This window comes from Ornithorhynchus anatinus, chromosome X3 (genome assembly GCF_004115215.2).
Source record: "Ornithorhynchus anatinus isolate Pmale09 chromosome X3, mOrnAna1.pri.v4, whole genome shotgun sequence".
NCBI classification, from domain to species: domain Eukaryota; kingdom Metazoa; phylum Chordata; class Mammalia; order Monotremata; family Ornithorhynchidae; genus Ornithorhynchus; species Ornithorhynchus anatinus.
Genome location: NC_041751.1, coordinates 19,392,702 through 19,420,119, shown reverse-complemented (window position 1 = coordinate 19,420,119; position 27,418 = coordinate 19,392,702). Strand labels below are relative to the sequence as shown.

At 46.1% G+C, this 27,418-nt stretch overlaps 1 protein-coding gene across 5 annotated transcripts; it reads right to left on the bottom strand.

Moving 5' to 3' along the window:
• Positions 1-406: 406 nt before the first annotated feature.
• RIPK1 (receptor interacting serine/threonine kinase 1) lies at positions 407-26,381 on the bottom strand. Of its 5 annotated transcripts, none has more exons than XM_029054036.2 (11): positions 26,208-26,381; positions 21,215-21,428; positions 19,023-19,176; positions 17,541-17,678; positions 15,641-15,869; positions 12,900-13,049; positions 11,005-11,081; positions 9,016-9,106; positions 6,668-7,261; positions 2,736-2,879; positions 407-2,080 (listed from the first exon to the last, which is right to left on the bottom strand). In XM_029054036.2, the coding sequence occupies exons 2-11, from the start codon at positions 21,364-21,366 to the stop codon at positions 1,785-1,787; spliced, it is 2,025 nt and encodes a 674-aa protein (XP_028909869.1). In that variant the 5' UTR covers positions 21,367-21,428; positions 26,208-26,381; the 3' UTR covers positions 407-1,784. The 5 variants fall into 5 exon arrangements, with proteins under 5 accessions (XP_028909869.1, XP_028909870.1, XP_028909868.1 ...); XM_029054037.2 differs by lacking the exon at positions 26,208-26,381 and adding an exon at positions 25,986-26,164; XM_029054035.2 differs by lacking the exon at positions 26,208-26,381 and adding an exon at positions 25,990-26,164.
• Between the last annotated feature and the right edge of the window lie 1,037 nt (positions 26,382-27,418).

Sequence of the window (27,418 nt, the reverse complement as noted above, 5' to 3'; positions counted from 1 at the left end):
GGCAGTGAGGCACATTCTCAAACAATGTAAAATGGCAGAGAACTGCTGGGAAACCATTAAAGGCAGCTGGCAGTGTGGAAAGGGATTGCCCTCTTTGAGCAGGGGTTCCGTGAAAGACAGGATACCAAGAGGCAGACTCGAAAGCAGAGACCAGCCCTGTATGGAACAAAACTATTAGTGCAACAAGGATTTATCCCCAAGTGCAAACCATTCTGGAGAGTGTGTCAGTCTTTCAATGGCCTTCTCAGTCACACTTGCACACATTCATAAGATCTTACTATCAGAAGCGTTATCTTCTAAAATGAAGACTAACACGTGCACACTCGCTCGCTCTCTCTCGCTCTTGGAATAGACAGAGGTCTGCTGGATTCCTCTCTGGCATCACTGAAACAAAAAACATACAGAGTTTGGAAGCTAAAGATATCAAATTAAAGTTTTATTGTCAAATTTAAGAAAAGATTAAAAAATGAAATCTTCTTTCATATTCCAAACTTATCAATTCAAAGTTATTGCTGATTTGGGCTGCATTCAAGAGACTTTCAATCAGCATCATAAAGGACATTCAGGCAGTGATGGGTAGAGAAAGGGAATCAGAACATCTTTGGTTTCAAGGATCACCATTAAATCCATGGGAAAATACTACAGGGCGCTAAAAAGCAATAACACAGGGCGCTAAAAAGCAATAACACATCTAAGCAAGAACCCCTGGGACACATTACGAAGGTTGGAGAAGAAACGCAATTGAAGGCATTATTGGCAAGTAATAGAAAGTGCTTTGCAGTCATTACCAGTCATTTCTCACATTACATGGGAGAAAGATGGAATTGACATTCCCATTTTACAGAATGAGGAGACTGAGGCATGGAGAGGCTAAACAAAACTGTTCAGACTCATTAGTTAATTACAGGACTGAGTTTAGAACTCAGTAATAGGGTTTGTAATCTCCTACTGTTCCACTTTGTTGCCCACAGTAAAAAAAATCACTCTGCTCTTAGGACAGGCGCCCAGATCTTAAGGAATACCCTATTCATGTATTTGTTAAGTACTTACTATGTGTCAAGCACTGTACTAAGTAAGCGCTGGGGTAGATACAAGTTAATCAGGTGGGACACAGTCCCTGTCTCGCATGGGGCTCACAGTCAAAGTAGGAGGAAGAACAGGTAATTTAGTCCCCATTTTATTACAATTGAGGATAATGGGCCTAGAAGAGTCATATAGAAGAGTCAAAGGCAAATGGCAGAGTTGAGATTAAAACTCAGATCCTCTGACTCACAGGCCTGTTGCTTCTCTCCTTTTGTCCTGCAACGGAAGGTCAGCTTAGTGGTAGGGAAAGTTGTATGGAAAACAGCACAGAACTTGAGGGCCTGTGGCTTCCTTTTTCTCCAGTCCTCTTAAATACACTATTTTTACTTAGTCACAACATTTCACAGATCTAAGGACAAGAAACTATCAGTGAGTGGCACACTTTGAAAGGAGATCAAAAGCAACTGATCCAAACCATCAATTCTCACTCAATACCATATTTGGGATTTAGTTTTTGGAAGTATCTTGGAGAATTATATTTACCACCATGCACATTTTTTCTCCAATACCAAGCCTTCCTAGGTTGCCTGCTCTCTTCCAATCTCCCTAAATTTCATGAGCAGATTGGCAGGATTCAGTCCCTCAACCCAAAGAGGCCTCCTTGACTAGTACAGGCCTCTTTGGCTAGTACAGGCCTCCTTCGTATAGTCCACTTCCCAAAGTGGAAAAAAAAGCGTTTGTATCCATTTCTGCTGGTTTCATCACTTGGGTTGGCTCTGGACCATGCGTATCAAACCATTTAGAAGATCTATCCTCTTGCACTCATAAAGAGCTTTGGCCAGCTTTCCCACGGTGGCCCCTTTATTGCCCTCTCTCATCAGCCACTTCTGGAGCATCTGATACACCTTTTCCTTCAGTCCATCTCGCTCATAGTCGTGGTCGATTTCGTCAATCTGGGCCTCGGTGAAACCCAGTTGACGGGCACAATTTTTCCACTGTTTGGCCAGGTTCTCTCTCACGGGGTGCAGGTGTTCATCAAGCAGACTCGACGGATTCTCTGCCAAAGGAAAAAGGAGAGGGATTCACGGGCCTGGTGTCATCTTAATAATTCCCTGGGGTTTCCTGGAATTCATGAAAATGGGAAGGAAGGGGGGGGGGCAGATCAGAAGGGGGAAGAGGCATGAATAGCAAGGACTTCCTGCCACTTCTGCAGTTCTGCTCCAGAATGGCTCTCTCCCAGATGCTACTCGAAAGAACTAAAGGAACAGAGGGTAACTAAAATAGCTGACACTTCTCAGGCTAAGCTAGACATGCTCTGGATTCTTTTGTTTGTTTGTTTTTAATTCCAGCTCCTCACTGGACTGGACTTTTCCAATGCAATAGGTCTGAACCTGCAAATGGGGTTTCCCCCTGACCTTCCTCCCCCTCCATTCTCAAATTACAGTAAGTCTACTATGCTCTTCAAGTTCACAGTAAGCTCTCAAATACCCAATGATGGAATGATTGACTTGCAGACACTCAGGATACAGTCTTCAAGCGAAAGGCTGTAGAGTGATGGGAGAACAAAAGTGGGCAGTTTTGAAGAGGTACAGAATTATAGGCCTTGTCCTAAATTCACGGAGAAGCAACTTAACTGAAGTAGGAGGGCATGTGTGAGGTGGGAGCCTAATGGTACATGTAGAAAGTTGCATTTCGGGGACTAGTTTGCTTACCAAAGATAGCCCATAACTCTAGCTGTGTCTGAGAGTTTAGATATGTGCTCGCAGGCTGTAAACTCTTATCGTCAATCATCATATAATTGCAATTTCCGATCTGGATGGCACTGCTTCGGGTTATGCTGATTCGTCCCAAGTCTTCTACCCAGAGGTCACGGAAAACAAAAATGACACTAATAAGTAAATGAATACAGATTCAACATGACAGAATACGCTGAGCAGTGCAGAGGGCTACAGAAAGGAGTGCATTGGTTAAGAGGGAACACGGTCATTTAATTTCTGCAGAAAGTGTACAAGGTTTTTCAAAAATGGCTTCAGGACTGACTAGAGGGAAGTAGACAAATAGCGATTGTGTTATCCCTTACTTTTTGACTTTAGACAAACTATGAAGTCGAACATGTTGCTTCTTCGTGCACAAGATTTCCAGGAACCCTTCCTTCTCTTTGCAAATAGCCACCAGGCTGGTCTGGGCACTTGGACTCCTGCACTGGGCCTCTTCACTGAACTCCCTGCCTTCTGCTACTCCCTTATTTAGCTCACACTTCTGCCCAGATCATTTCTCTAAAATGTCATTCTGTACAGAATCTCCACTTCCCCCCAAATTTCCAGTGGTTGCCTATTCTCCTCGGAATCAAGTAGAAACTCCTGGCCATTAACTTTAAAGCACTCAATCATCTCCCTCTCTCTTATCTTCCCACTCTTTTCTCCCACCTCACCCTGGCTCACATTCTTTGTTCCTCTCAAGCTAACCTTTTCACTGTGCCTCGCTTTCACCTCTCTTGTCGTCGACCTCTTGCTCACCTCCTACCTCTAGCCTGGACCTCCACCCTCCTTTATCCAACAGACCACAGCTCTACCCATCTTCAATGCTGGCCCCAAATCTAGACTGTAAGCCTGTTGCGGGCAGGGATTGTCTCTCTTTATTGCTGAATTGTACTTTCCAAGCACTTAATACAGTGCTCTGCACACAGTAAGTGCTCAATAAATACGACTGAATGAATGAAAAAAATCACAACTCCTCAAGGGGGACTTCCTTGATTCATTTCTAATCGCCCCACTTTACAACCCCTAGCTCCCACATCACCATTTTGTGCCATCTAAACACTTAAGGATTTACAGCGCACCTAGCACTTACGTATCCTATTATTTTCTTCTATATGTAATTTAGTTACTGTCTTGTCTCTTGTGCAAACTTGTAAACTCTTGAGGGCTGGGAATATATCTACTAATTTTATAAATACGCTCCCACGTGCTTAGTACGGTACTCTACACGACGAAGAAGTCCAATGAACACAGCTGATTGAACTAAGAAGAAACAACTCAAGTGGTAATGACATGGCAATAGACTAACTGAAGAGAGAACATTGATTTCATTATTTTAAGATAATTTTAATAATTAAAATTGAACGAATATGTCAAAAGAGTAGTTTATTTTTATGCTTGTCTCCCATTGTAGATCCCTTCTTGTGGGCAGGAATCGTGTCTAGCGACTCTATCGTATTGTCCTCTCCCAAATGTTACTGCAGTGCTCCGCACAGATTAAGTGCTCAATTAATTTACAGGATTCCAAGTCTACCAGCATTTTAAAATCCCACTTAAAGACACCAGTCGACGTATAAAAAACAGCCCAGCTACCTAGCAAATCAATCCTCACTTAAACTTTGGCAATAAGGCCCAGACTGAAAAACAGGTTCTAAAAAATAGCAGGGATTACTTATGATAGTGCTGTGTATGAGAGAATATTTATTGTATTCAGCTATGGGCAATGACCTGTATAAAATTCCATGTTCAATTTTCCACCATCTGGGGAGTGCGAAGCAGTATGACCTGGTGGAAATAGCACAAGTCGGAAAGGTCGGGGTTTTGGGTTCTAATCCTGGTTGCTGGGTAACTCTGGGCAAATCCCTAACTTTTCTGTGCCTCAGTTTCCTCATTTGTAAATTGTGGATGCAATAACTGTTCTCTCCCTCCCTTAGACTATGAGCCCATGTGGGACAGGACCGTGTCCTGATTATCTAACCCAGTGCTTAGTATAGTGCTTGGTAGATAGAAAGCACTTAAATACCACATTTATAGTATTATCATTTCATAAAGTCTTCTTGTTCTTCTCAGTAAATGAAATAGACTATAATATTTCTCTCTTGTATTTGAATAACACAATGAATTCTCACAAAACAAGAAGAGATAAATATAGATGAAATTATTATTCCATTCTTCACAGGGGGAAGAAAAAGAGAAGTGAATGAATTACCTAAGATCTTCCACAGAATAGGAAATTAAATCCACATATTCCGACCCTTTGACCAGGGCCTCTTCTATCGGGGCCGTAATAATTCTTATTGGAATTTTAAAAAATGAAATCCTTCAAATGGTGGCTTTGAGGAAATCCACAAAAGTTCACGGTCTATGGCTATGAGAAGCAGCATGGCCCAGTGGAAAGAACATGGGCCCGAGAGTCAGAGATCCTGGGTTCTAATCCCAACTTTCCCTCTTGCCTGCTGTGTGATCTTGGGCAAGTCACTTAGCCTCTCCATGCCTCAGTTTACTCATCTGTAAAAATTGATGAGTAAACTGCACCTGTTTTTCCCTCCCCATTAGACTGTGACCCCAAGTAGGACAGAGACTGTGTCCAACCTGATAATCCTGAATCTACTCCAGAGTAGATTAGCACAGTGCTTAGAACTAATACCACAATTTTCCTTTACTTTTTTCAAAATTCACAAAACAGTGCAAAAGTGAAACCTATAAATAGGCATTGACTAATACCCACTTTCATATTCTTTCCAGAAATGATCCCAAGAAATATTATTTGGTGAAAACCAATAGTGCCTTTTAGGATTACTTCATTGGGAGCATTTTCCCGGGGTGGGGTCCCATTAATTTGAGGGGGTGGGGGAAGCACATTAAAGGGCCGGAATTTCACCCTTCAACCTCTTTTCACCTTCCCCTTCCAACCCTTTCTTTGCCCTATGGATCCTTCTATTACCAGTGTTCAGGATGACTGGCTGAATTAATAATAATTAATAGTTGTGGTATTTGTTAAGCACTTATGTGCCAAGCACTGTTCTAAGCACTGGGGTGGATACAAGATAGCCAGGATGGACACACTCCCTGTCCCATAAAGGGCTCACAGTCTTAATCCCCATTTTTACAGATGAGGGAAATGATGCTCAGAGAAGTTATGCAACTTGCCCAAGGTCACGCAGCAAACAAGTGGTGGAGACGGCATTAGAACCCATGATCTTCTGACTCCCAGGCCTGCATTCTATCCATTAGGCCATGCTGCTTCTATGCATTTGGATCTCTGTCCTTTGGGCACTTGTATTCACCCTACTGTCAGCCCCACAACCCTCACATATATATCCATAATTTATTTATTTTAATGTCTGTCTCCCTCTCTAGACTCTAAGCTCACTGAGAGTAGGAAACGTGTCTATCAACTCTTTTGTACTGTACTGTACTCTCCCACGTGCTTAGTAAAGTACTCTGCACCCATAAAGTGCTCAATAAATATCATTGATTGATTGACTGATTGACCAAACAGCTAATTGTATACCTTTATCGGTGAGCCCTGGGATAACTACTATTTTCTCTCCTTTTCTAGGGCAATCTTTTTCACTAGTCTGCAGTTTTGGATGCCTTCACTTAACTCTGCCCATAAAAATATAAAAAAAGGAGGTGTTAGACTCTTGCCAACAAGCACTTTAAGTTGATTTTAGCTTGTGTTGCCCAATTCCAATGGCCAGTGCAAAGCTTTATGAGTTTCCATGCTGGCCATTCTACCGATTAGAAAAAACAACTTTCCCAGTTGCTCATGCCCTATGTCCCGGCCAGCAGCCACCTTCCTTTCAGGAAACAACTGTAGTTAGAAGAGCAGCTATTAAAAGACCAAACACATCTTGCAAGGAGAAATCAAAAGGCTTGCTTACCTATGGAAGCCAGGCTCTTGGGATAGGAAGAGGTCGGCATGTTGGCCAGCGGATCAAAATTAGTCTCCGGCACAGGTATTTTATGCAGGCCAAACAGAGGGCCTGGGTTTGGTTCGTACCCGTATTCCGTGCTGGCCGCTGGCACCTTTGCGGGTCTTGTTCTGAAAGAAACACTGTGGCTGGCTGGTTCACTGCCCCTCCGTGGCAGTGAGGGAGCGGCACCAGCTGCCGCTGACTGCTGAGACCCAACGCTGGAACCGGCCAGACCGTGGTAAGCGGCAGCCCTGGCTCCGGCAGGCTGAAGAGTCTGGAAAGGCCCGGGAGCCTTTGCGAAGGGGTCGTGAGAGACTCTCCGTTTCCTTTCTTCTTCTATGCCTTGAGCAGCACTGTATTTGTTCTGGAAACTTTGCTGTTTATCTAGGCGTTCGCCAAAGAGATGGTAGTTGGCTTCTTCCTGGAGTTTCTGCTGTAAGCTGGGCTCCTCCGAGGGGGCTTCGGTCTCCACAGGCTGGTTTTCAGGGTAAGGGCTGAACATGGCATCATCTACATAACAAGTCCCAAGGTCCTGGGAGCTGTGCAGTGAATTGGGCTGATCTGGAAAAGGGAAGGAGGATACAACGCTGGAATGAATCTCACCTGGGTCCCAGGCCCGAGTCTTGAAGAAACAACATTTGGCAGGCAGCCACGAAAACTCCATCGTCCTGGGTGAACCCAGAAAATAAATAGGCAATAGGATGTGTAATAGAGACTGAGAGAGTAGGAGGAAGAGTGCCAGCACTCAGAAAGATAGCTTTTCACAGGCACAGAAGATGATAATAAAAACAACTGGGGTAATTGCTAAATGCTTATTAAGTGTCAAGCACTGTAGTAAGCACTGAAGTAGGTACAAAATAATCAGGTCCCTCATGGGGCTCACAGTCTAAATAGGAGGGAGAACAGGAGAGCAGGAACTGAATCCCCATTCTGCAGTTGAGGGAACTGAGGCACAGAGAAGTTAAGTGACTTATCCAAGGTCAAACAGCAGGGAAGTGGTGGAGCAGGGATTAGAACCCAGGTCCTTTGACTCTCAGGCCCAAACTCTTTCTAATAGGCCATGCTGCTTCTCAGCCAAATTTGAGAGTAGGGTGGGCTTGGGCTCAGATCAGCCTTGGGTCTGGTGGAGCCAGGCCCCAAATCTACTGGCCGGGATTGGGTCACCCATACTCTCCCTCCCACCCTCCAAAACCCAACATCCAACATGAGGATCCAGGCAATTCTGAATTTTTAGGGTCATTGTGTGACTCACCATGAGTGAGTTGCTACTGCTGGTAGATCAATAAGGTGGCATTAAGAGACCAGACAAAATATTATCAGAAGTTGGAAAAAGATATTGAAGGCTTTTTTTTTCGGGGTGGGGGGGAGAAGCATTTGTTAAGTGCTCATTATGTGCCAGGCACTGTACTAAGCACTGGGGTAGATATGAGCTTATCAGGTTGAACACAGTCCATGTCCCACATGGGGTTCACAGTAGTAATCCCCATTTTACAGATGGGGTAATTGAGGCACAGAGAAGTTCAGTGAATTGCCCGAGGTCACAAAGCAGCCAAGTGGCAGAGCTGGGATTAGAAACCAGGGCCTTCTGACTCCCAGGCCTGTGCTCTATTAGGCCACGCTGCTTCTCCAAGCCTTGCTGGGGATAATCGGGGAATATGATTCCTTGTGGGATCAGCTCAAGAGGCCTGATGCTAACCTCTTGACAAACAGAGTTGGCCTCTTCATGGGAAGAAAGGAGTCCAACGGCTTGCCCACAATCAGATGGAGGAAGAGCTTGGGTTAGAATCCACAACCCTTGAGGTTGTCGCTTTGCCAGGCTTCAAAGTCTGCTAAATTTTGAAGTACTCTAAGCACTCCTTTCTCAATGGAACTAGTTAGGAGGAATTTCTCAGAGATCTGACATCATTATTCAATAGCACTCTGTACATTATCAATTTTTGTAATCTACCAATAAACTTACCATAATCAATAAAAGTCTAACTCAGCCCAACAACAGGAACCAGGGCCCACATGGGTTTGAAAGAAATTGGGATTCTGTTTGATTTTTGTTTTACACTGGTATTTCTGTTTTGCAGGTCCTCTGCCAAAAGGTCGGGCTGGGATTTCAGCAGGTGAGCCTTTCAAAAATAACATACCCCTTAAATCAGATATTATTTTAGCTGTCCGAAAAAAATATTGTTTATTGCACATTCCCTGCAATACAGCAGAAGTAGTTTACAATCATCCTCCTCATTCAAGATGCACATTCCCTGACTGAGGTGGTTGATATGAAAAAACCCGACCTAAAGCGAAGGTGCGAAATCATGAAAAGTTACCTGGAGGTGTGCTGCTTGCACGGTAGGGTGTTGAGTCGATTTGGAGCGAGTGCATCCTTTGCACGATTTCATTTGGGGCAGGATACTTTTTCTACACATGTACACATGCACGCACGCATAGAAAAACAACATAGGTTTTAGTAAGCAACCAATCGATCAAATCAATATTAGAAGATAAGTCGAGATAGACCTCATCACATGGCTCATAAAATTGCCGGAGGGGAAGGGGTGTAAGCACATATAGCCTAATGACTACTCTGAATCAGAATTTACAGCAGTAATAATGAAAATAACAACAACAATAATAATAATGTCATGTGTTAAGTGCTTACTATATACCCAGCACTATATACTACTAAGTACTGTGGTTAATTCAAGTCAATCAAGTTGGACTCAGTCCCTGTCCTACATGGGGCTCCTAGGCTAAGTGGGGGGGAGAAAGAACAGATAGAGAAGCAGCGTGGCTCAGTGGAAAGAACACGGGCTTTGGAGTCAGAGGTCGTGGGTTCGAATGCCGGCTCGGCCATTTGTCAGCTGTATGACTTTGGGCAAGTCACTTAACTTCTCGGTGCCTCAGTTACCTCATCTGTAAAATGGGGATGAAGACTGTGAGCCCCACGTGGGACAACCTGATTCCCCTGTGTCTACCCCAGCGCTTAGAACAGTGCTCAGCACATAGTAAGCGCTTAACAAATACCAAATATTGAATCCCCATTTTACAAGTGAGGAAACTGAGGCCCAGAGAAGTGAAACGACTGGCCCATGGTCACACAGCAGACAAGTGCAGAATGATCCTCACCACTTAGCTTGATGGTGGAGGTGAACAGATCCACTATTGAGTGCCTAAGTGCGGAGCACCATATTCAGTGATTAGGTTGAATTCTCCCATGGATGAGCCTCGGTCCTGAGACTCGAGGACCAAGTCATTGTGAGAAGAAATTGATTACAGTGCTGGTGGTTTGTACAGTGATGCTCTCACTTTCCTGTTAGTCACGTCTCCACTGGGGCACTGGGAAGTGCAGTGAGTGAGCAGGTGGAAAGGAGGGTAGCAAACCCAGAGGCAAAGGTATTTTCTCTCCCAAATGACCTCGGCATAGTGCCAATGTTGTGCCTTAGTGCCGTGACTCAGAAGACAGTTGCTTCAGTAGCCATAGTGAGCTCTGCCATGAGATGGTAAGCTCCTTGAGGGCCGGGATCATGTCTACCAACTCGGTTGTACTCTCCCAAGTGCTCAGTACTATGCTCTGTACACCGTACATGCTCAATAAATACCACTGATTGCACTGTGGAGGAGGAGCAGCGTGGCTTAGTGGAAAGGGCACGGGCTGGGAGATGGAGGATCTGGGTTCTAGTCCTGGCTCTGCCATGTGCCTTTTCTAGGACCTTGGGCACGACACTTACTATCTCTCAGCTTCAGTTACCTCATCTATAAATGGGAATTCAATACCTGTTCTCCCTCCTACTTAGATTGAGCCCTGTGTGGGACAGGGACTGTGTCTGACCTGATTATCTTCCCCAGCTCTTAGAACAGTGCTTGACACACAGTAAGCACTTAGCAAATACCACAGTTATTACTGTTAATATTATCATTACTGGCCACATTGGTCAGCTGTTTTCCCCAGGATTCTGGATAGGCTTGTCCACCTCTTGGAATGCCCAAGGTCTTTCTCAGAAAGCTTCATCGCTAATAGCATTGTCCCAACAGACGGATCCGAGGATAGAACCCAGGTCTCCTGATTCCCAGAGCCAGAACTCTTTCCGTTGGATCAACAGCAAAGAGTAAATGCCACTGGTTGTACAGCGGAAGCAAAGCTCATGCTCCTTGCCCTTCTGAACAGACTCACAGCTTATGCTCATTGCTTTGACTGTGGCTAATAAAAAGAGGTAGTTAAAAAAATGTATCGAGTATATTACTGTCATTTTCATGTTAGAGATATTGCCCTATTTTGGTTCAAACCATCATTTCTAAGCACCTAGCATTTTACTTACTTTTAAATTAATCACATCTGTCTCCACGTTTTTTTCAAAATGTTTCTGGTAAAAAGGACTGAATCCTTGGTGAATTCCTATAAATAAAAGAATGTTATCAATTCTTTAACAAAGATTTTTTTGGTATGTAGGCAAAAATATTAACCCGTGACCCTTAGAACATCAAATTCTCCTAAATACTACCTGTGGATAGTAAACGTTTTTGAAATAGAAATGAGAACCCAGCATTTAAAAACTTCAAATGATGACTTGGTACTGAAATGATTCAGAGGTATGCACAGAGAATCATTTGATGAGCCAAATGATGGCAAATTAAAACTGAAGAGAGGCCTCTCTGTTATTTCTGGATTTAACCAAGGATCGATTGGGAACCCTAGAAAGAATTGGTAAATCTCAGCCCCAGTGAGATAGCTGGATTCTGCTCACTGTCAGGAGTGGAAAGGAGGTTGATGGATGGTTTTGGGGTTCTGGAGAAAAACAGGGAGACTTGAAAAAGTAAAATAGGTGCAAGGAAGAAGCAGCGGCAGAGTGCTAAACTAGACTGACCAAAAGCCACATAGTTTTCCACAAGAAAGGTGAAAAAGGAGATGTCTGGGTGTTTCTGCTTTAACACCTTTCCCCATCAGGAATTCAGAGATTGATTTCCCTTTCCCACTCACTTTTATTCTGCATCAGGGGCTAGGGCAGTCAACAGCTGGCTAAAGCCTCAATTCTGCTAACTTCCAGCCCACTGAATACAGTGACATTGAGATGAGAGTCCTCTGTCCTCACACTACACTCTCTTCCCCTGTCATTTTCCACCCTAACATTCTCCCCACTTCCCCATTCCAACCAGCTGTTTGGAGGAGGAAGGATTAAATAAGCAGTGGAGAAGCAGCATGGTCTAGTGAAAAGAGCACAGGCCTGGGAGTCAGAAGACCTGGGTCCTAATCCCAGTTCTGCCAAATGCTTGCTGTGTGACCTGGGGCAAGTCACTTAACTTCTCCATGCCTCAGGCCTCCTGTTCTTCCTCCTACTTAAACTGAGAGTCCCATGTGGGACAGGGACTGGGTCCAACCTAATTCACTTCTATCTAACCTAGCGCTTAGAAAAGCATTTGACATATAATAAGTGCTTAACAAATATCATTAAAAAATAAAATAAGGGAAGTTCCTGACCCTATAAATGACCCCAAGAAGTTATTAGAAGGAAGCTGAAGACATGCAAGCAGAGAAGCCGAAGGAGATATTTCTGCTCTGGCTATTCAGAAGAGGTGAAGACAGAAGGGAATAGGATCCAGAGCCAGAAGGGCAGTTCTGGGGATATAAAACTAGGTGGGAGAAAGCATGGGAAAGGACTGGAACAGAAAAGACTTAGGAAGCAAAGGTCTTTAGAAGAGGTTTCCTGAAGACTTGCAGCTGGCCCACAGTGGACTGAGTCAGGGGACTGGTACCACCTTCTGAGAAAAAAGGAAAGAGTAGATTCCTTGGCAATTGCTAGTACCCTTTCCCCACCAACCCACGTGCAGCAGGTGCCCTGGATCATTAAAAGACATGCAGAAACGGGTATGTCTTATTGGCAAAGCAAAACATGGGTCCTGTCTGAGATGGTCAGAAGAGAAAAGACACCAAACAAGGAAAAATAGTGAATGGAGGTGTGCAGGGAAGATACCATCATCAGAAGTCAAAAGGAACAAAGAGTATATAATAAAGATTAATTAAGCAGGGCAAAAGGGGGAAATAAAACAAAAGGTGATTATTGTTTGCTCTGGGCCTAAAGTGACCTCTTTTCGAGGGAAAAATGGTTGAAAAGCTCCAGGATTCTACTTGAAATCAGAAGGAAATTGGGACTTCTTTTTGCTAACTGAAAATTGAACTCCGGTCAGCATCCCACCTGAAAGGGAAGAGAATTCATACCTTCAAATGTTGGTCGGTCTTCTGGGTGGTCCTTCCAGCAGTGTTCCATTAGGTCAATGATTTCCTTTGGGCAGCTCTCCCTGATGTCCTCCACGTTTGGCCTGTTACCATGTATAATGCCCCAGTAAATTTGCTGTTCACAGATAGCATCTGTAACACAAAGAGATGCCTCATCAGGGTCTTCCTCCTCAGGCTTTTCTTTCCCAGAGGTGTTTGTTCCCTCTCGGATTTGATTGCCTGAAGTCTGTAGCTGGAAGCAGCATGGCGTAGTGGATAGAACACGGGCCTGGGAATCAGAAGGTCATGCGTTCTAATCCCGGCTCTGCCACTCGTCTGCTGTGTGACCTTGGGCAAGTCATTTCACTTCCTCTGTGTCTCAGTTACCTCATCTGTGACAAGTACGGGGACTGTGTCCAACCTGATTTGCTTGTATTCACCCCAGTGCTTACTACAATGCCTGGCACATAGTAAGGGCTTAACAAATACCATAATTATTATTATCCCATCCCCAATCTGTTTTAAGGTCTGTATCCCCTGTACACTCTAAGTTCCTTGTGGACAGGGATCGAGTCTACCAACTCTGTTGAACTGTATTTTCCCCAAATGCTCACTACAGTGCTCCGCACACAGTACGTGCTCACTAAATACCACTAATTGATTAACTGACAGGTATCCACACTGGGCCTTTCAGTTGCCCACACCTACAGGTGAATTTCAATGTCATTGGTGTCTAATTATGAAGGGAAACTTTCAATCCTTAGTACTTACTGAACATCCGAGAGTGCTCTGTACTAAGAGCTTGGGAGAGTCCAAAAAAGAGTTAGAAGACATGATTCTTGCCCTCAAGGAGTTTACTATCTAGTGACCAAGAGGTATACTTATACACATGTATGTATGTATATACATGTGTGTCTACCTATCACCAGATAGATATTGTAACTTATGAGCAGAACAGGCTTGAGGGGATGAGTTTACGCATTCCCTGATGGAGACGTCCAAAAAGAACTTGCTTTTTTGGCTGGAAGAGTTCACTTGAACTCTCACCAACTTCCCTGCCCCCGTCTCTCCCCGCTCCAGTCCATACTTCACTCTACTCCCTGAATCATTTTTCTAAGCAAAGTTCAATCCACATCTCCCCACTCATTTCCCATACAGCTCCACATCGAGCAGAAACTCCTTAGTATTGGCTTCAAACCACAGAGTCTGTCCCCACATACCTCACCGATCTCCTCCTATCACTCAGCCCGCACATTTCGTTCCTCTAGCACCAGCTTGCTCACCATGACCCGATTCTCATCTAGCTCACTACCAAGCCCTTGCCCACATCCTTCCTCTGGCCTGGAACTCTCTCCCCCTTCATATATAACAGACCACCACTCTCCTCATCTTTTAAGCCTAACTAAAATCACAGCTCCACCAGGAGGCCTTCCTTGACTAAAATGTTTTGTTCCCTAATCCCTCTCCCTTCTATGTCACCTGTGCACTTGGATCTGTACCCTGTAAGCACTTGATAAGAATAATAATAATGATAATGATGGTATTTGTTAAGCACTTACTATGTGCCAAGCACTGTTCTAAGCACTGGGGAGGGATACAAGGTAATCAGATTGTCCCACGTAGGGCTCACAGTCTTAATCCCCATTTTACAGATGAGGTAACTGAGGCACAGAGAAGTTAAGTGACTTGCCCTAAATTATACAGCTAAGTGGCGGAGCCGGAATTAGATCCCAGGACCTCTGACTCCCAAGCCCTTGCTCTTTCCACTGCTTCTATTGACCCCACCCACCGCCTCATATCACTTATGTACATACCCATGATTTATTATGGATAAATAATTTTATTAGTAATAATAAAAATGATGATAATAATTTATTATGTCTCCTCTACTAGACTATGAACTCCTTGTGGGCTGGGAATATAGCTACTAACTCTGATGCACTGTGCTCTCCCAAGTGCTTAGTACAGTGTTCTGAGCACACAGTAAGCGCTCAATAAATCCCACGGATTGAACCGAGTCTCTACAGCCCCTCAGGAGATCTCAAGAACACAAGCAAGTAGTCCTAGCAATGACTCTGGCTAACTGTAGATTCTGATTCTTTACTTGTTTTTGCCACTCGGCTAAATAAGTCTAAGAACCCACATCAGACATCCTCAGAGAGTTCCCATATACCTAGATTCTCTGGAAAAATTCCACCAAGACAAAGTAGGCTGGGAGTATTATATCCTCCTATCTGACAATTACTCCCCTCAGCCTTCGAAGTCTTACTGAAGGAACATCTCCTTCAACAGCCCTGCCCTAAGTCCTCTTTTTCTCTTCTCCACTCCCTTCTACGTCACCCTGACTTGCTCCCTTTCTCATTCCCGCCTCCCAGCCCCACTGCACTTATGTACATACATATCTATAATTATTTATATTATCATCTGTCTCCCCCTGTAGACCGCAAACTCACTGTGGGCAGGGAACGTGTCTTTACTATCCCAAGCAGTTAGTACAGTGCTCTGCACGCAGTATGTGCTCAATAAATACGACTATTATGTTTTGGTAAACATGATGGCTGATTTCTGTTATGTTCCAATTCTTATCATGCTCCAAGCACTGGACTTATTTTCAAGGCCGGACTACAGTTCTCTGATTTCCAAGGAGGAAATCCTCTCAATTTTACCAAGTTCATTCTCAATGTGGGGGGTGTTGATTTCGTATGAAAAAATTAGTCAACTAAAAATCCCCGCAAACATCTTACGTTCATATGGCTCCTTATTGGCAAAAATTGCCCAGAGCACAATGGCGAAGCTGTACACATCTGATTTCTCTGTGGGCTTGGTGTTGACACTACTCAAGTGCTCGGGGGCCATGTAGAAGAGGGTACCAGCGGCTGCCTCAGGGGCGCTCTTCATTTTCCTCTGCCTATTGTTTTCCTCTTTAGTCAGCTTACTCCATGTTTTGAAGGCGGCAACACCAAGATCGGCTATCTGCAAAACAGGATCAAACCAGAGTGGTGGTACTGCAGGGTGCGAGCAAAATGTGAGTAGGGCTCCACCTGGAATAATAATTGTGCTATTTGTTAAGCGCTTACTATGTGCCAGGCACCATACTCAGTGCTGAGGTGGACACAAGCAAATAGGGGTGGACACAGTCCCTGTCCCACATGGGACTCACAGTCTTAATCCCCATTTTATAGATGAGGGAACTGAGGAACAGAGAAGTGAAGTGACTTGCCCAAGGTCCCACAGCAGGCAGGTGGCAGAGCCAGGATTAGAATCCAGGACTTCTGACTCCCAGGCCTCTACTCTATCCGGTAGGCCACGCTGCTTCTCAAAAAAATCTACAGTGAAGCCAAAGCTGGCATAAATCATAGCCTTCCCAGTACATTTCAGATTCAGGTCTGTCTTCCCAGGAATTGTGAACCACACAGTTTCATGGTTTCCTAGCAACCAAGAGATTTTTTTTTTACCAGAAGTTTCTCCTGAGTTTACCAGCTATTTAGGGGTTTTTCTACGGCCTCTCTTATTTCATAAAGCAACCAAAGGCTGTGAGAAAGCAGAAGGCACATCTGACAAGAATGAAAACAATAACAGGCCATGGCTGGAACTCTAATTAACTTCCATGTTACCGGAAAACTGTCAGGATAATAGTTTCAGTTAAAAAAGCATTCTGCTTTCTTTTCAGGAGACTCGTGCCTGCTTCGATAGCAAATACTGATCAGGTAGGCAGTCTCCCCTGAACAGTTCTTCCATTGGTTCCCTCAAAAATCATTTCATAAGAAGCAATATGCAGCCCCAAGAGTTCCATTAAACAGTCAACACTCTTGAGTACAAGCGCTATAGCACTTCTTGTCTTTTGAAATTGCTGGCCAGGACCTAAGAGGAGGAGAATAGTAATAATAATAATAATTGTTAAGCACGTACCGTGCGCCACGCACTGTAATAGGGTTGGAAGAGATACAAGATAACCAGGTTGGACGCAGTCCCTGCCCCACATAGGGTCCACAGTCTAATAGGGAAGGAGAACAGGTAATTTAATTCCCACTTTACAGGTAAGGAAACTGAGAAAAGTCAAGTGATTTTGCCCCAAGTCACACAGCAGTTAAGTGGTACAGCCGGGAATAGAAGCCGGCTCCCCTGACTCACAGGCCCATGTTCTTTCCCCTAGGGCACGCTGAGAAGGGCAAAATGAGAGGAGGGAGATATAAGGGCTAGGAAAAAAATGGGAAGGGTAAAGAGAAGCAGCTGGGTAGAGCGGTGATGGAGAGGAAAACAAGGAGCAGAACATGCATGAGCAATGCCAAGATGGCCCAGATCGATATTCTATCTTTGCCAGTGGCAAAAAATGTCCAAAATGAGATCGTGAGAAGAAAGCAAAGGTCACAACTCCCTTTCTCTGGGATTGTGGGTATTCATGACACGAATCTTGGTTACTAGAATTTAGAGTAAGGCTCCTCAAAGTGGTCTTTATGAGACTGCAGTAATTCCTGGGAAATCTTTTGTTCCTGACACTGCAGAATTTAAACCTTGGTCCCCTTGCTTTTCACCCTAACCATCAACCGCTAAAACTCTGGAGTACCCACCAAGTGTGAGGATCACCCGATATACACCTAAGTACAGATTGAGCGTATTGCCTCTTTTCCGGGAGTGTACATTCACCTTAATGTGAAAGTCATCATCAACAAGGATGTTTTCTGGCTTCAAGTCTTTGTGGATTACACCTTCTCCATGCAAGTAGTTCATTCCTTCGGTGATCTCCAGAATAGTTCTCCCTTTCACAGACAAGGGGATACTGGTCTAAAACAAAGTGATAACATCTTTTCAAAGACAATAACAATAGGTAAGACAAGACGATGCTCTAGCAAGCTAGTGAATGGATCCCCATTAATTTATCCAATTAACTGTCTCCTCACAGGTGAATTTTCTGTGTTTCAACATCACATTTGCAACCATCAGATACTTCCCTGTTCAATGAAATTGTTTTCTTCTTCTAGGTCCAAAGGCCTTAATCATAGTTTTGGAATTTATTAAGTGTTTACTTACCACATGCCACATACTGGGGAAAGTAATGGGATGGGGCTTTGCAGTCTAAAATCCCCATTTTAAGGATAATAATAAAACTGGGGAATTAAGCACTTACTGTGTGCCACCCACTGTTCTAAGCACTGGAGTTGATACAGTAGAAACAGATCTGACCCAGTCCCTGTCCCACATGAGTCTCACACCCTAAGCGGGAGGGAGAACAGATATTTTATCCCCATTTTAGACATAAAGTAACCGAAGCACAGAGAGGTTAAGTGACTTGCCCAAGGCAGAGCTGGGATTAGAACTCAGGGCCTATTACATCCTGCCAATCTTGGTAATAATTGTGGTACTGGTAAGTGCTTATTTTATAACACTGTACTGAGCACCACGGTAGATACAAGATAATCAGGTCAGTCAAAGTCCCTGTCCTACATGGGACTCTCAGTCTAAGCAGGAGAGACAACAGACATGCAATCCCCATTTTACAGTTGAGGAAAGTGAGGCAGAGAGAAGTTACTGACTTGTCCAAGGTCAGACAGCAAGCAACTGGCAGACCAGGGATTAGAACCCAGGTCCAAATCCCAGGCTCGTGCTCTTTCCACTATTCAACACTATACCGTTGTTAATCCAGGGCCTTCAGACTACATACTGCCACTGGTCTACTGTTTGGAAAGAGGAACAGGCAATATTTTCCTGAAGAAGAATAGAGTCTAATGTGATGGGATTCCCCCATCATAAACTACAGAGGAGCCGCCTCGAGATCAAAGACCTGCAGGAAGATACTGATTATCGTTCTAGTGATGAGCAGTGCTTTAGACACTCTCTCACTCCTGTCCACTACGTATCCACTGGGGCATTGGAGGTGACCAGCAAGTAGGGAAGTTGAGGACTGATTGCTAAGTGGAATTAACAGAATATGATTCACCTGGGAGTATTTCTTTCCTTCAAGTTTTCATTAATAATAATAATTACAGTAATTAAGCATTTACTATATGTCAAGCACTGTTCTAAGCACTGGGGTAGAATCAAGTTGAGCAGATTAGACACAGTCCCTAGATTAGATTAGACTAACTCCGAACATCTAGAAAACAGTCGCACAACGAGTTCTCTACTTACTGTCTTAAGCACCTTCATCAAGTTTCCCTTCTGCATGTATTCCATCACAAGAGAGTAGTTGCCATCTTCCAAAATAAAGCCTAGGAGCTTCACTACCCGACTGTGATTCAGTTTGTGCATTATTTTTCCTTCTTCCAGAAGGGAAGCATTATACCTGTGGAAAGGAAACAGGAGGATGACAAAGCTTAAAAATAATAATAATAATTGTTGTATTTGCTAAGCACTTACTATGTGCCAGGCATTATACTAGTGCTAGGGTGGATACAAGTAAATCAGGCTGGACACATTCCCTGTCCCACGTGGGGCTCACAGTCTTAATCCCCATTTTAAAGTTGAGGTAACTGAGGCACAGAGAAGTAAAGTGACTTGCCAAAGGTCACACAACAGACAAGTAGCAGAGCAAGGATTAGAACCCAGTACAGTTTTAAGACAGATAATCTACAGCTTCTTAACCAAAATTCATTCAGTTCTAGGCCAGGGAGGGCAGAGGTTCACTTTCTCAACCACCGTAAAGAGGAGCCCAGCTGACAAGAATAGTGGGGTCAAAAGGGTAAAAGCAAAATGCAGAAAGAAAATGCTCCTTTGGGGAGCACATGATGGAGTCTACCGGCGAGACTGATGAGTAAGTGTCTGCGCAGAAGAATTAACAGAGCTAGCCGTTTGTGCAGCATCAACAGTGCTTAGACTAAGAGGGCAACGAGCAAGTCAGTGGGAGGAAATGCAAGCCAAAGTTACCCATTTAAGGCCAAAGTGACCACAGCCCAGAGCCGTCTCTGCGGTCTTTGCCGTCCATGGTAGACAGCTACTTTTCAGGATCCTGTTGGACCCGTCCACTACACAGAATGCCCTCGGTGGCTCTCCCGTCAGAAATCTTCACCTCTGAGACGGAAGAGTCCCAACAAGCAGAACCAAGACTAAAATCTTTGCCTCCTGATGGTCACAGTAGTGCTCTTTTCATGGACCAATAACAGGGCTTACAGTCAAGCAATGATTCTAGCGGAAAGGGCCCTGGCCTGGGCCTACTGCTATCACTGGCTAATTATGAAACCTTGGGCAACTAACTGGACAAAGTTAATGAACCGCCTCTACACAAGACTTTATTTTTTTTAAAAAAATGCTATTTGTTAAGTGCTTATTAGGTGCCAGGCACTGTATTAAACCCTGGGGTAGAAGCAAGATCATCAGGCTGGACATAGTCCATGTCCCACATGTGCCTCATTGTCTAAGTCAGAAAGAGAAAGAACTAATCCCCATTTTAAAGGTGAGTAAACTGAGGCCCAGAGAAGTTTAAGGGTCTTGCCCTACCTCACACAGCAGACAAGAGGCAGAGCCAGGATTGGAACTCAGGTTCTCTGGCTCCCAGGGTCAAGCTCTTTCCACTAGGCCATGCTGCTTCTCTATCTGGTACTCTTGGGAGCAGATGCCATCTTTACACTGTGCCTCCCTACCACTTACCTTCAAACTCAGAGAAGAATCCCTACACGGACTTCCGACACCAGTCCGACCTCCCTCTTCTCTAGCAGCTGAAATTGGAGGGAGGTGAGGGAGACAAATCCTCTTACAATCCTGCTAGTGAGTACATATCTTGAGAGCAGGGATGCTCTCTATTATAATAATATAATAGTACCTGTTAAGTACTTACTACATATCAGGTACTGTGCTAAGTGTAAAAGAACTACCAAAAGAACACCCTCCTTATTTTCTTTTAAGGGGAAAGTCTGAACTGCTAGTGGGATTCACTTTGGCCAGCATATTAAAACATAAAAGCACTCTTGCCTAGTGGAAAGAGCAAGGGCCTGGGTGCCAGAGCACCTGGGTTCTGCTGTACGACCCTGGCCAAGTCACTTAACTTCTCTGGGCCTCAGTCCCTCATCCACATGATGGGGAGTCAATACCTGATTAGACTGTATGCCCGTCAGTGGGCAGGGACTGTCTCTATCTGTTGCCGATTTGTATATTCCAAGCGCTTAGTACAGTGCTCTGCACATAATAAGCGCTCAATAAATACTACTTGTTCTGTGGGATCTGATTACCTTGTACCTTCCCCAGCGCTTAGTTCAATTCTTGGCACATAACAAATACCACATTTACTACTATAAAATCAACCCGGCAGGCGGCAACCACGACAGTTACGTACTCATTTCTACCGAAGGAAGACAGAGGAACTCCCCCTCTGCTTGATTCCAACTTACTCGGTGCGCTGCGGGCCGGTGTACACGTTTTTCAGCACCACCAGCCCGTGGCTCCTATGGAAACACAAGGACACCAATCCAAACCCCCCACTGTCGAGCTGTTCTTTCTCCAGGAGGTCGTCACTGCTTATCTGCATCTTGGCCAATGACATGTCTGCACTTCTCAGGAGGCACAGTCTCTCAGCACCCCGCACCTGTCCCTGGGGCAGTCAAACTGTAAAGAAAGGAGAGAACGCAACCTTTTGAATGGGACCCATCAATATCTGAGAATCTGTGCAGCTATTCTTTGAGCACGTATTTCACAGATTTGTTCCTGGCAACAACTGTGAGAAGCAGAGTGGCTTAGGGGACAGAGCACGGACCTGGGAGTCAGAAGGACCTGGGTTCTAATCTTGGCTCCGCCACATAATAATAATGATGATGGTATTTGTTAAGTGCTTACTATGTGCCAAGCACTGTTCTAAGCACTGGGGGAGATACAAGGTAATCAGGTGGTCCCACATGGGGCTCACGGTCTTAATCCCTATTTTACAGATGAGGAAACTGAGGCACAGAGAAGTTAAGTGACTTGCCCAAAGCCACACAGCCAACAAGTGGCAGAGTCGGGATTAGAATCCACTACCTCTGACCCCCAAGCCTACGCGGACTGTGTCCAACCTGATTAACTTGCACCTACCCTAGTGCTTAGAACAGTGTTTGGCACATAGTTAAGCGCTTAACAAGTACCATCATTATTGACTAGGCTGCTCCTAGAGCTTGAGGTATCTTGCCCTGCAGAGAGAATGCTTGGATAAGGAGAGCTGGAAGACATGGGAAGTCACAGGAGCAATGCTGAAACCAAAAAACCATTCTTACCGGCATGTCCGCGACACCATACGTGACGCTGGGCACGCAGCATAATGTGATGAGGTCCAGGCTGGCCTGGAAGCCAACTGCCCGGCCTTCCGCCCAACCCGGCTCCTCCCCGCATCCACCCGTCAAGCTGTAGGTCAAGGCCCATAAGGCTGCAGAAAGGGGCCACTATCCATTTCTCTGCTTCAGCACCTGGAGTGGCCCTCCTAGTGGCTTAGTTGTCTTTTTTTTTTTTTAAATGATATTTGTTAAGCACTTACTATGTGCCAGGAACTATGCAAAAGCACTGGGTTAGAAACAAGCTAATCAGGTTGGGCACAGTCCCACATAGAGTTCACAGTCTTAATCCCCATTTTACAGATGAGGTAACTGAGACCCGGAGAAGTAAGGTCAGTCCACTGTGCGCAGGGAATGCGTCTGTTTATTGCTTTATTGTACTCTTTCAAGTGCTTAGTATACAGCTCTCTGCACACAGTAAGCGCTCAATAAATACGATTGAATGAATTAAGTGTTTACTATGTGCACTCTACTACGCACCTGGGGATTACAACACAGCAACAAACGGACACATTCCCGTCCCACAACGAGATTGCAGTCTGGAGGGGAAGATGGACATGAATATAAATAAATTACAGATATGTATATTAATGCCGCGGGGTTGGGAGGGAGGATGACTAAAGGGAGCAAGTCAGGGCAATGCAGAAGGAAGTGAGAGAAGAGGAGAGGAGGACTGAAGTGACTTGCCCAAGGTCACACAGCAGATAAGTGGCAGAACTGGGATTCATTATTATTATTATTATTATTATTATGTGTCCTGACTACCCACCTTGGTCCCATCTCAACTGAGTCACGCTACACAGGCTTTGATTGAGATAAACACTCCTACAAAACAGATTTTAGACGCTTAATATCTTGACTAGCCCCTTGCTTGCACGAAGCACTCAACGGTTGAGACGACAAGCCTAGTTACTGAGATGATGGTTACAAATGCCCTGATGGACTAGAGACAATTCCTGGCTGGAGGGACATCATCAGACAATCACACACAGCAAAGTGAAAAATCGTTTAAGATGCCATAAAGAGAGAGTCAGACAGAAAACAAGAGAACATCTTCCAAACCATTTCTTCCCTATTTCCTTGTTTCTCCCTACTTTAGTATCACTTTCTCATTTGGATAGCATCACGCTGTCGACAAGCAGACGGGCCACAACTTCCTTCCTATATTACTCAACACCCTGATAAGACTGTTCATGAATGTTATCACTGCCAACCAATTCTATCCTGTGATTCGTTTTTCTAGACTAAAGCTCTTGTCCGAAAATATTGTTCTGCTCTATAATCATGTTTCATTGATAAATGTTTCTTTTTTTTTTTTCCCTTGGCAGAACAGGACTGTTAGACTCATTTTACAAATAGGTAATTAAGAGAAACAGCGTGGCTTAGTGGATAGAGCCCAGGCCTGGGAGTCAGAAGGATGTAGGTTCTAATTCTGGCTCTGTGACCTTGGGCAAGTCATTTCACTTCTCTGTGCCTTAGTTACCTCGTCTGGAAAATGGGGACTAAGGCTGTGAGCCATATGTGGGACAGTTAAACCTATCCTCTGTGGGCCACATCCCCTGCTTACTGCCTCAGCACTTCCAAGCCAATTCCACACTTATGAACCATCCAGAATGTGTCCTAGTGGGGCGAGAACAGCTGGGAGTCAGGTGGCCTGGGTATTCATTCTAAGTCTGCCACTTTCCTGCTGTATGACCTTGGCCAAGTCACTTAATTTCTCTGAGCCTCAGTTTCCTATTTATTGTATGCAGAGAACTTTACTAAGTACGGGGAGAGAATAAACAGGTGAGAATCAGACACTGTCCCTCTCCCTCGGTGATGGGGCTCTGAAAAAAATGGGGATTTAAGACCCGCTCTCCCTCCTTTAGACGGTGCGCTCTGTGTGGGGCAAGGACTGTGTTTGACCTGACGATCTTGTATGTACCTGAACACTTGTACCGAGCACTTGTACAGTGCTTGGGCTAGGGTTATGCTAACCTTCTCACCGTGCCTCGACCTCGCCTAACTTGCCACCGACCCCTCGCCCAAGTCCTTCCTCTGGCCTGGAATGCCCTCCCTCCCCAAATCCGACCGACAGTTACTCTCCACCCCCCAACTTCAAAGCCTTACTGAAGGCACATCTCCTCCAAGACGCCTTCCCTGACTAAGCATCCCCTTTCCTCTTCTCCCACTCCCTTCTATGTCGCCCTGACTTGCTCCCTTTGTTCTTCTCCCCTCCCAGCCCCACACTACTTATGTACATATCCGTAATTTATTTATATTAATGTCTGCCTCCCCCCCCCCCCGACTAAAGCTCGTTGAGGGAAGGGAATGTGTCTGCTTATTGTTGTATTCCCCCGAGTGCTTAGTACAGTACTCTGCACACAGTAAGCGCTCAATAAATACAACTGAATGACTACTTATGGGCAGGGACCATGCCATATTTATTTTGTGGGCTTCCAAGTGCCCAGTATCATGCTCCCTTTACCAGAGCCACCCAATTAATGCCACAGATAAAGAGGATGAAAGTGGCAGGGAGGGCCACAGAAGAAGTGGGAGGGGTGGCCCATATATATCTTGACTTCCCCTCTCCACCCGCACTGCCGGTGCCCCCTCCCCTGTTCACTCTTTCCACCCTCAGATGCTTCAAGTCCACACTTCCTGCTGCCCTCTTCTACTGCCACTTCCCTTTTCTTTCTCTGTGCAGCTCCTCACTTCCCGGCACCACGCTGCTTCTCTTCCACGCACTCCTCCACCAGACTTCTTGAGCCCCGGGAGTGAGTCGTCGTCCCTCCTGGAATCGGGGGACCTGGGTTCTAATCTTCACTCCGCCACTTGCCTCGTTAGACCTTCGGCAAATCACTTAACTTCTCTATTTCTCGATTTCCTCATCTCTCTCCCCTTCAGAGAGTGAGCCCAATAAGGGACAGGGTCAGTAATTGATCCGCTCATCTACCCGAGGGCAGAGTACGGCACCTGGTACACAGCAAGCAGTCAGATGCCACAACTATAATATCATTAGCCAGTATCTCTTCTGTGACCCGCACACGGTAGGGATGATTTAGACGTGGGATTCCAACCCGGGCTTCCCCTCGATTTTCCTAGAATCCTCTCTTCTCCTCCTCCTCCCGCCCCACCTACTGTGCGGCCTACACTGAAAACAGTACAGTGCCTGTCACATAGTAAGCGTTTAACAAATACCATTATTATTAAAATGGCAACCCTCGAGAAGCAGCAACGGTAAGAGCGGCAGCTGTTGGAAGAGGTCGGCCCGGTCCTCCCTCAATAAGACCGAAGACAGAAAAGGGCGAAACAGGAAAGTGAAGGCGGGATACAAAGAAACTGCAGGGCAGGGAGGGAGTGGCCAGGGGACTAGAAAGAGCAGGAACTGACAAGGAGAGGCCCGCGGGGGGTGGAGATGGCTGGTTTGGAAGGGGAGTCCGGGTGGCCAGAAGCGGGGAGATCGGGGAGGGGGTGGGGGGTTGGCCCGGGGTGGTAATGGGGGGAGGATTGGGAGGACGACGGTCGACAGAGAGGCCCAGTTAAGGCCTGCACCCCTCGCCCGGATCGCCGCCCCTTTATTTCCCCCACCCCATCCACCATTCCTTCTCCCCATTGGTTCGGCCGCTGGCCGTCCCGCACTCCTTCCCCTTTCTTTTTTTCTACGGTCCTCGTCAAACTCTGTGCCAGGCGCCGTACCGGGCCCCGGAGTAGATACGAGTTCATCAGGTTGGACCCGGTCCCCGTCCCACACGGGGCTCGCGGGCTCGAACTCCATTTTAGAGACCAGGGGGAAGTGAGACCCAGAAAAGTTAGTCCCCGAATGGGTAGGACCCTCCCCGCGGGAGTCCCGGGATCCGGGTTCTAAACCCGCCTCCGTCACCTGCCTTGCCGTGTGACCTCGGGCAAGTCACGTAGCTTGTCTGTGGCACGGTTTCGTCCTCGGAAAGCCAGGGATTCGATTCCCGTCCTGGCACCCCCTTCCGCTGAGACCCCCGTGGGGTGGGGCCTGCGTCCGACCTGCCGACGGGGTATCTTCCCCGGTGCCTCCTATGGAGTAGGCGCTTAACGACTGGCCCGACGAGCTGCCCCTGGGCCAACTCACCCAACGTGGGGAAAGGGGCTCCGCTTTGCCGGCGCTGTTCCGGGAAGCGGGGGATCGGGGGAGGGTCCGGGGTCCGGTGACTAACGGGCCCGCGCGGCCGGCTGCCCCCCGGACTGACTTAGCGGCAGCCCCCACGCCGCCCGCTCCGCCATAGGCCAGCTTCGTCCACGGCCAAGGCGCTAAATCGGAAGCGGAGCGGGGGGGCGGGAGCAGAGGGACTGGGGCGGGGCTGGGGCGGGAGCAGAGGGACTGGGACAGGGGTTGGGGCGGGAGCAGAGGGGCTGGGGCGGGGATGGGGCGGGAGCAGAGGGACTAGGGCGGGAGCAGAGGGACTGGGGCAGGGACTGGGGCGGAAGCAGAGGGACTGGGGCGGGAGCAGAGGGACTGGGGCGGGAGCAGAGGGACTGGGGCAGGGGTTGGGGCGGGAGCAGAGGGGCTGGGGCGGGAGCAGAGGGGCAGGGGTTGGGTCGGGAGCAGAGGGGATGGGAGAGGGGCTGGGGCAGTGGAGCTGGAAGTCATTTTAAAGCATCAAAATAATCAATAACAATTAAAGATAGAATTAAAATGATAAAATACTTTGTGCTTTCTATTACTTGGGTCAGTGTGGGATGGGGAGCAGGAGGGCCTCATCCGTTTCACCGCCGACCTCTTTCCCATGTCCTGCCTCTGGACTGGAACACCCTCCCTCCTCAAATTCATTCATTTCATTCATTCGATCGTATGTAACTGAGCACTTACGGTGTGCAGAGCACTGTACTAAGCGCTCGGAAAGCACAATTCGGTAACCCATAGAGACAATCCAACAAGGGGCTCACGGTCTCGAAGGGGGAGACGGACAACAAAACGAAACAAGTAGACGGGCATCCAGAGCATCAAAGAACAATCTATTTATTTAGTTAATGAGATGTCCATCCCCTTGATTCTATTTATCATGATTATGTTGTCTTGTTTTTGTCCGCCTCCCCGCATTAGACTGTAAACCCGTCATTGGGCGGGGATTGTTTCTGTTGCCAAATTGTGCATTCTAAGCGCTTAGTACAGTGCTCTGCACATAGTAAGCGCTCAATAAGTACTATTGAATGAACAATAAGAACATCACTCTCCACACCCTCGCACCTAAGCCCTCCTTTCCTCTTCTCCCACTCCCTTCTGCGAGGCCCTGACTTGCTGCTTTAATTCATCCGCACCCTCCAGCCCCACAGCACTTACGT

What these genes read in the sequence shown, in the direction of transcription:
- RIPK1 (XM_029054036.2), bottom strand. Translation starts at nt 21,366, where the DNA reads ATGTCATTGGCCAAGATGCAGATAAGCAGTGACGACCTCCTGGAGAAA. An exon ending in CAAGAGCCTGGCTTCCATAG is followed by an intron (nt 2,880 to 6,667) that starts GTAAGCAAGCCT and finishes ACCTCTGGGTAG; the next exon opens with AAGACTTGGGACGAATCAGC. An exon ending in AGAGTTATGGGCTATCTTTG is followed by an intron (nt 2,081 to 2,735) that starts GTAAGCAAACTA and finishes TTCCTTTGGCAG; the next exon opens with AGAATCCGTCGAGTCTGCTT.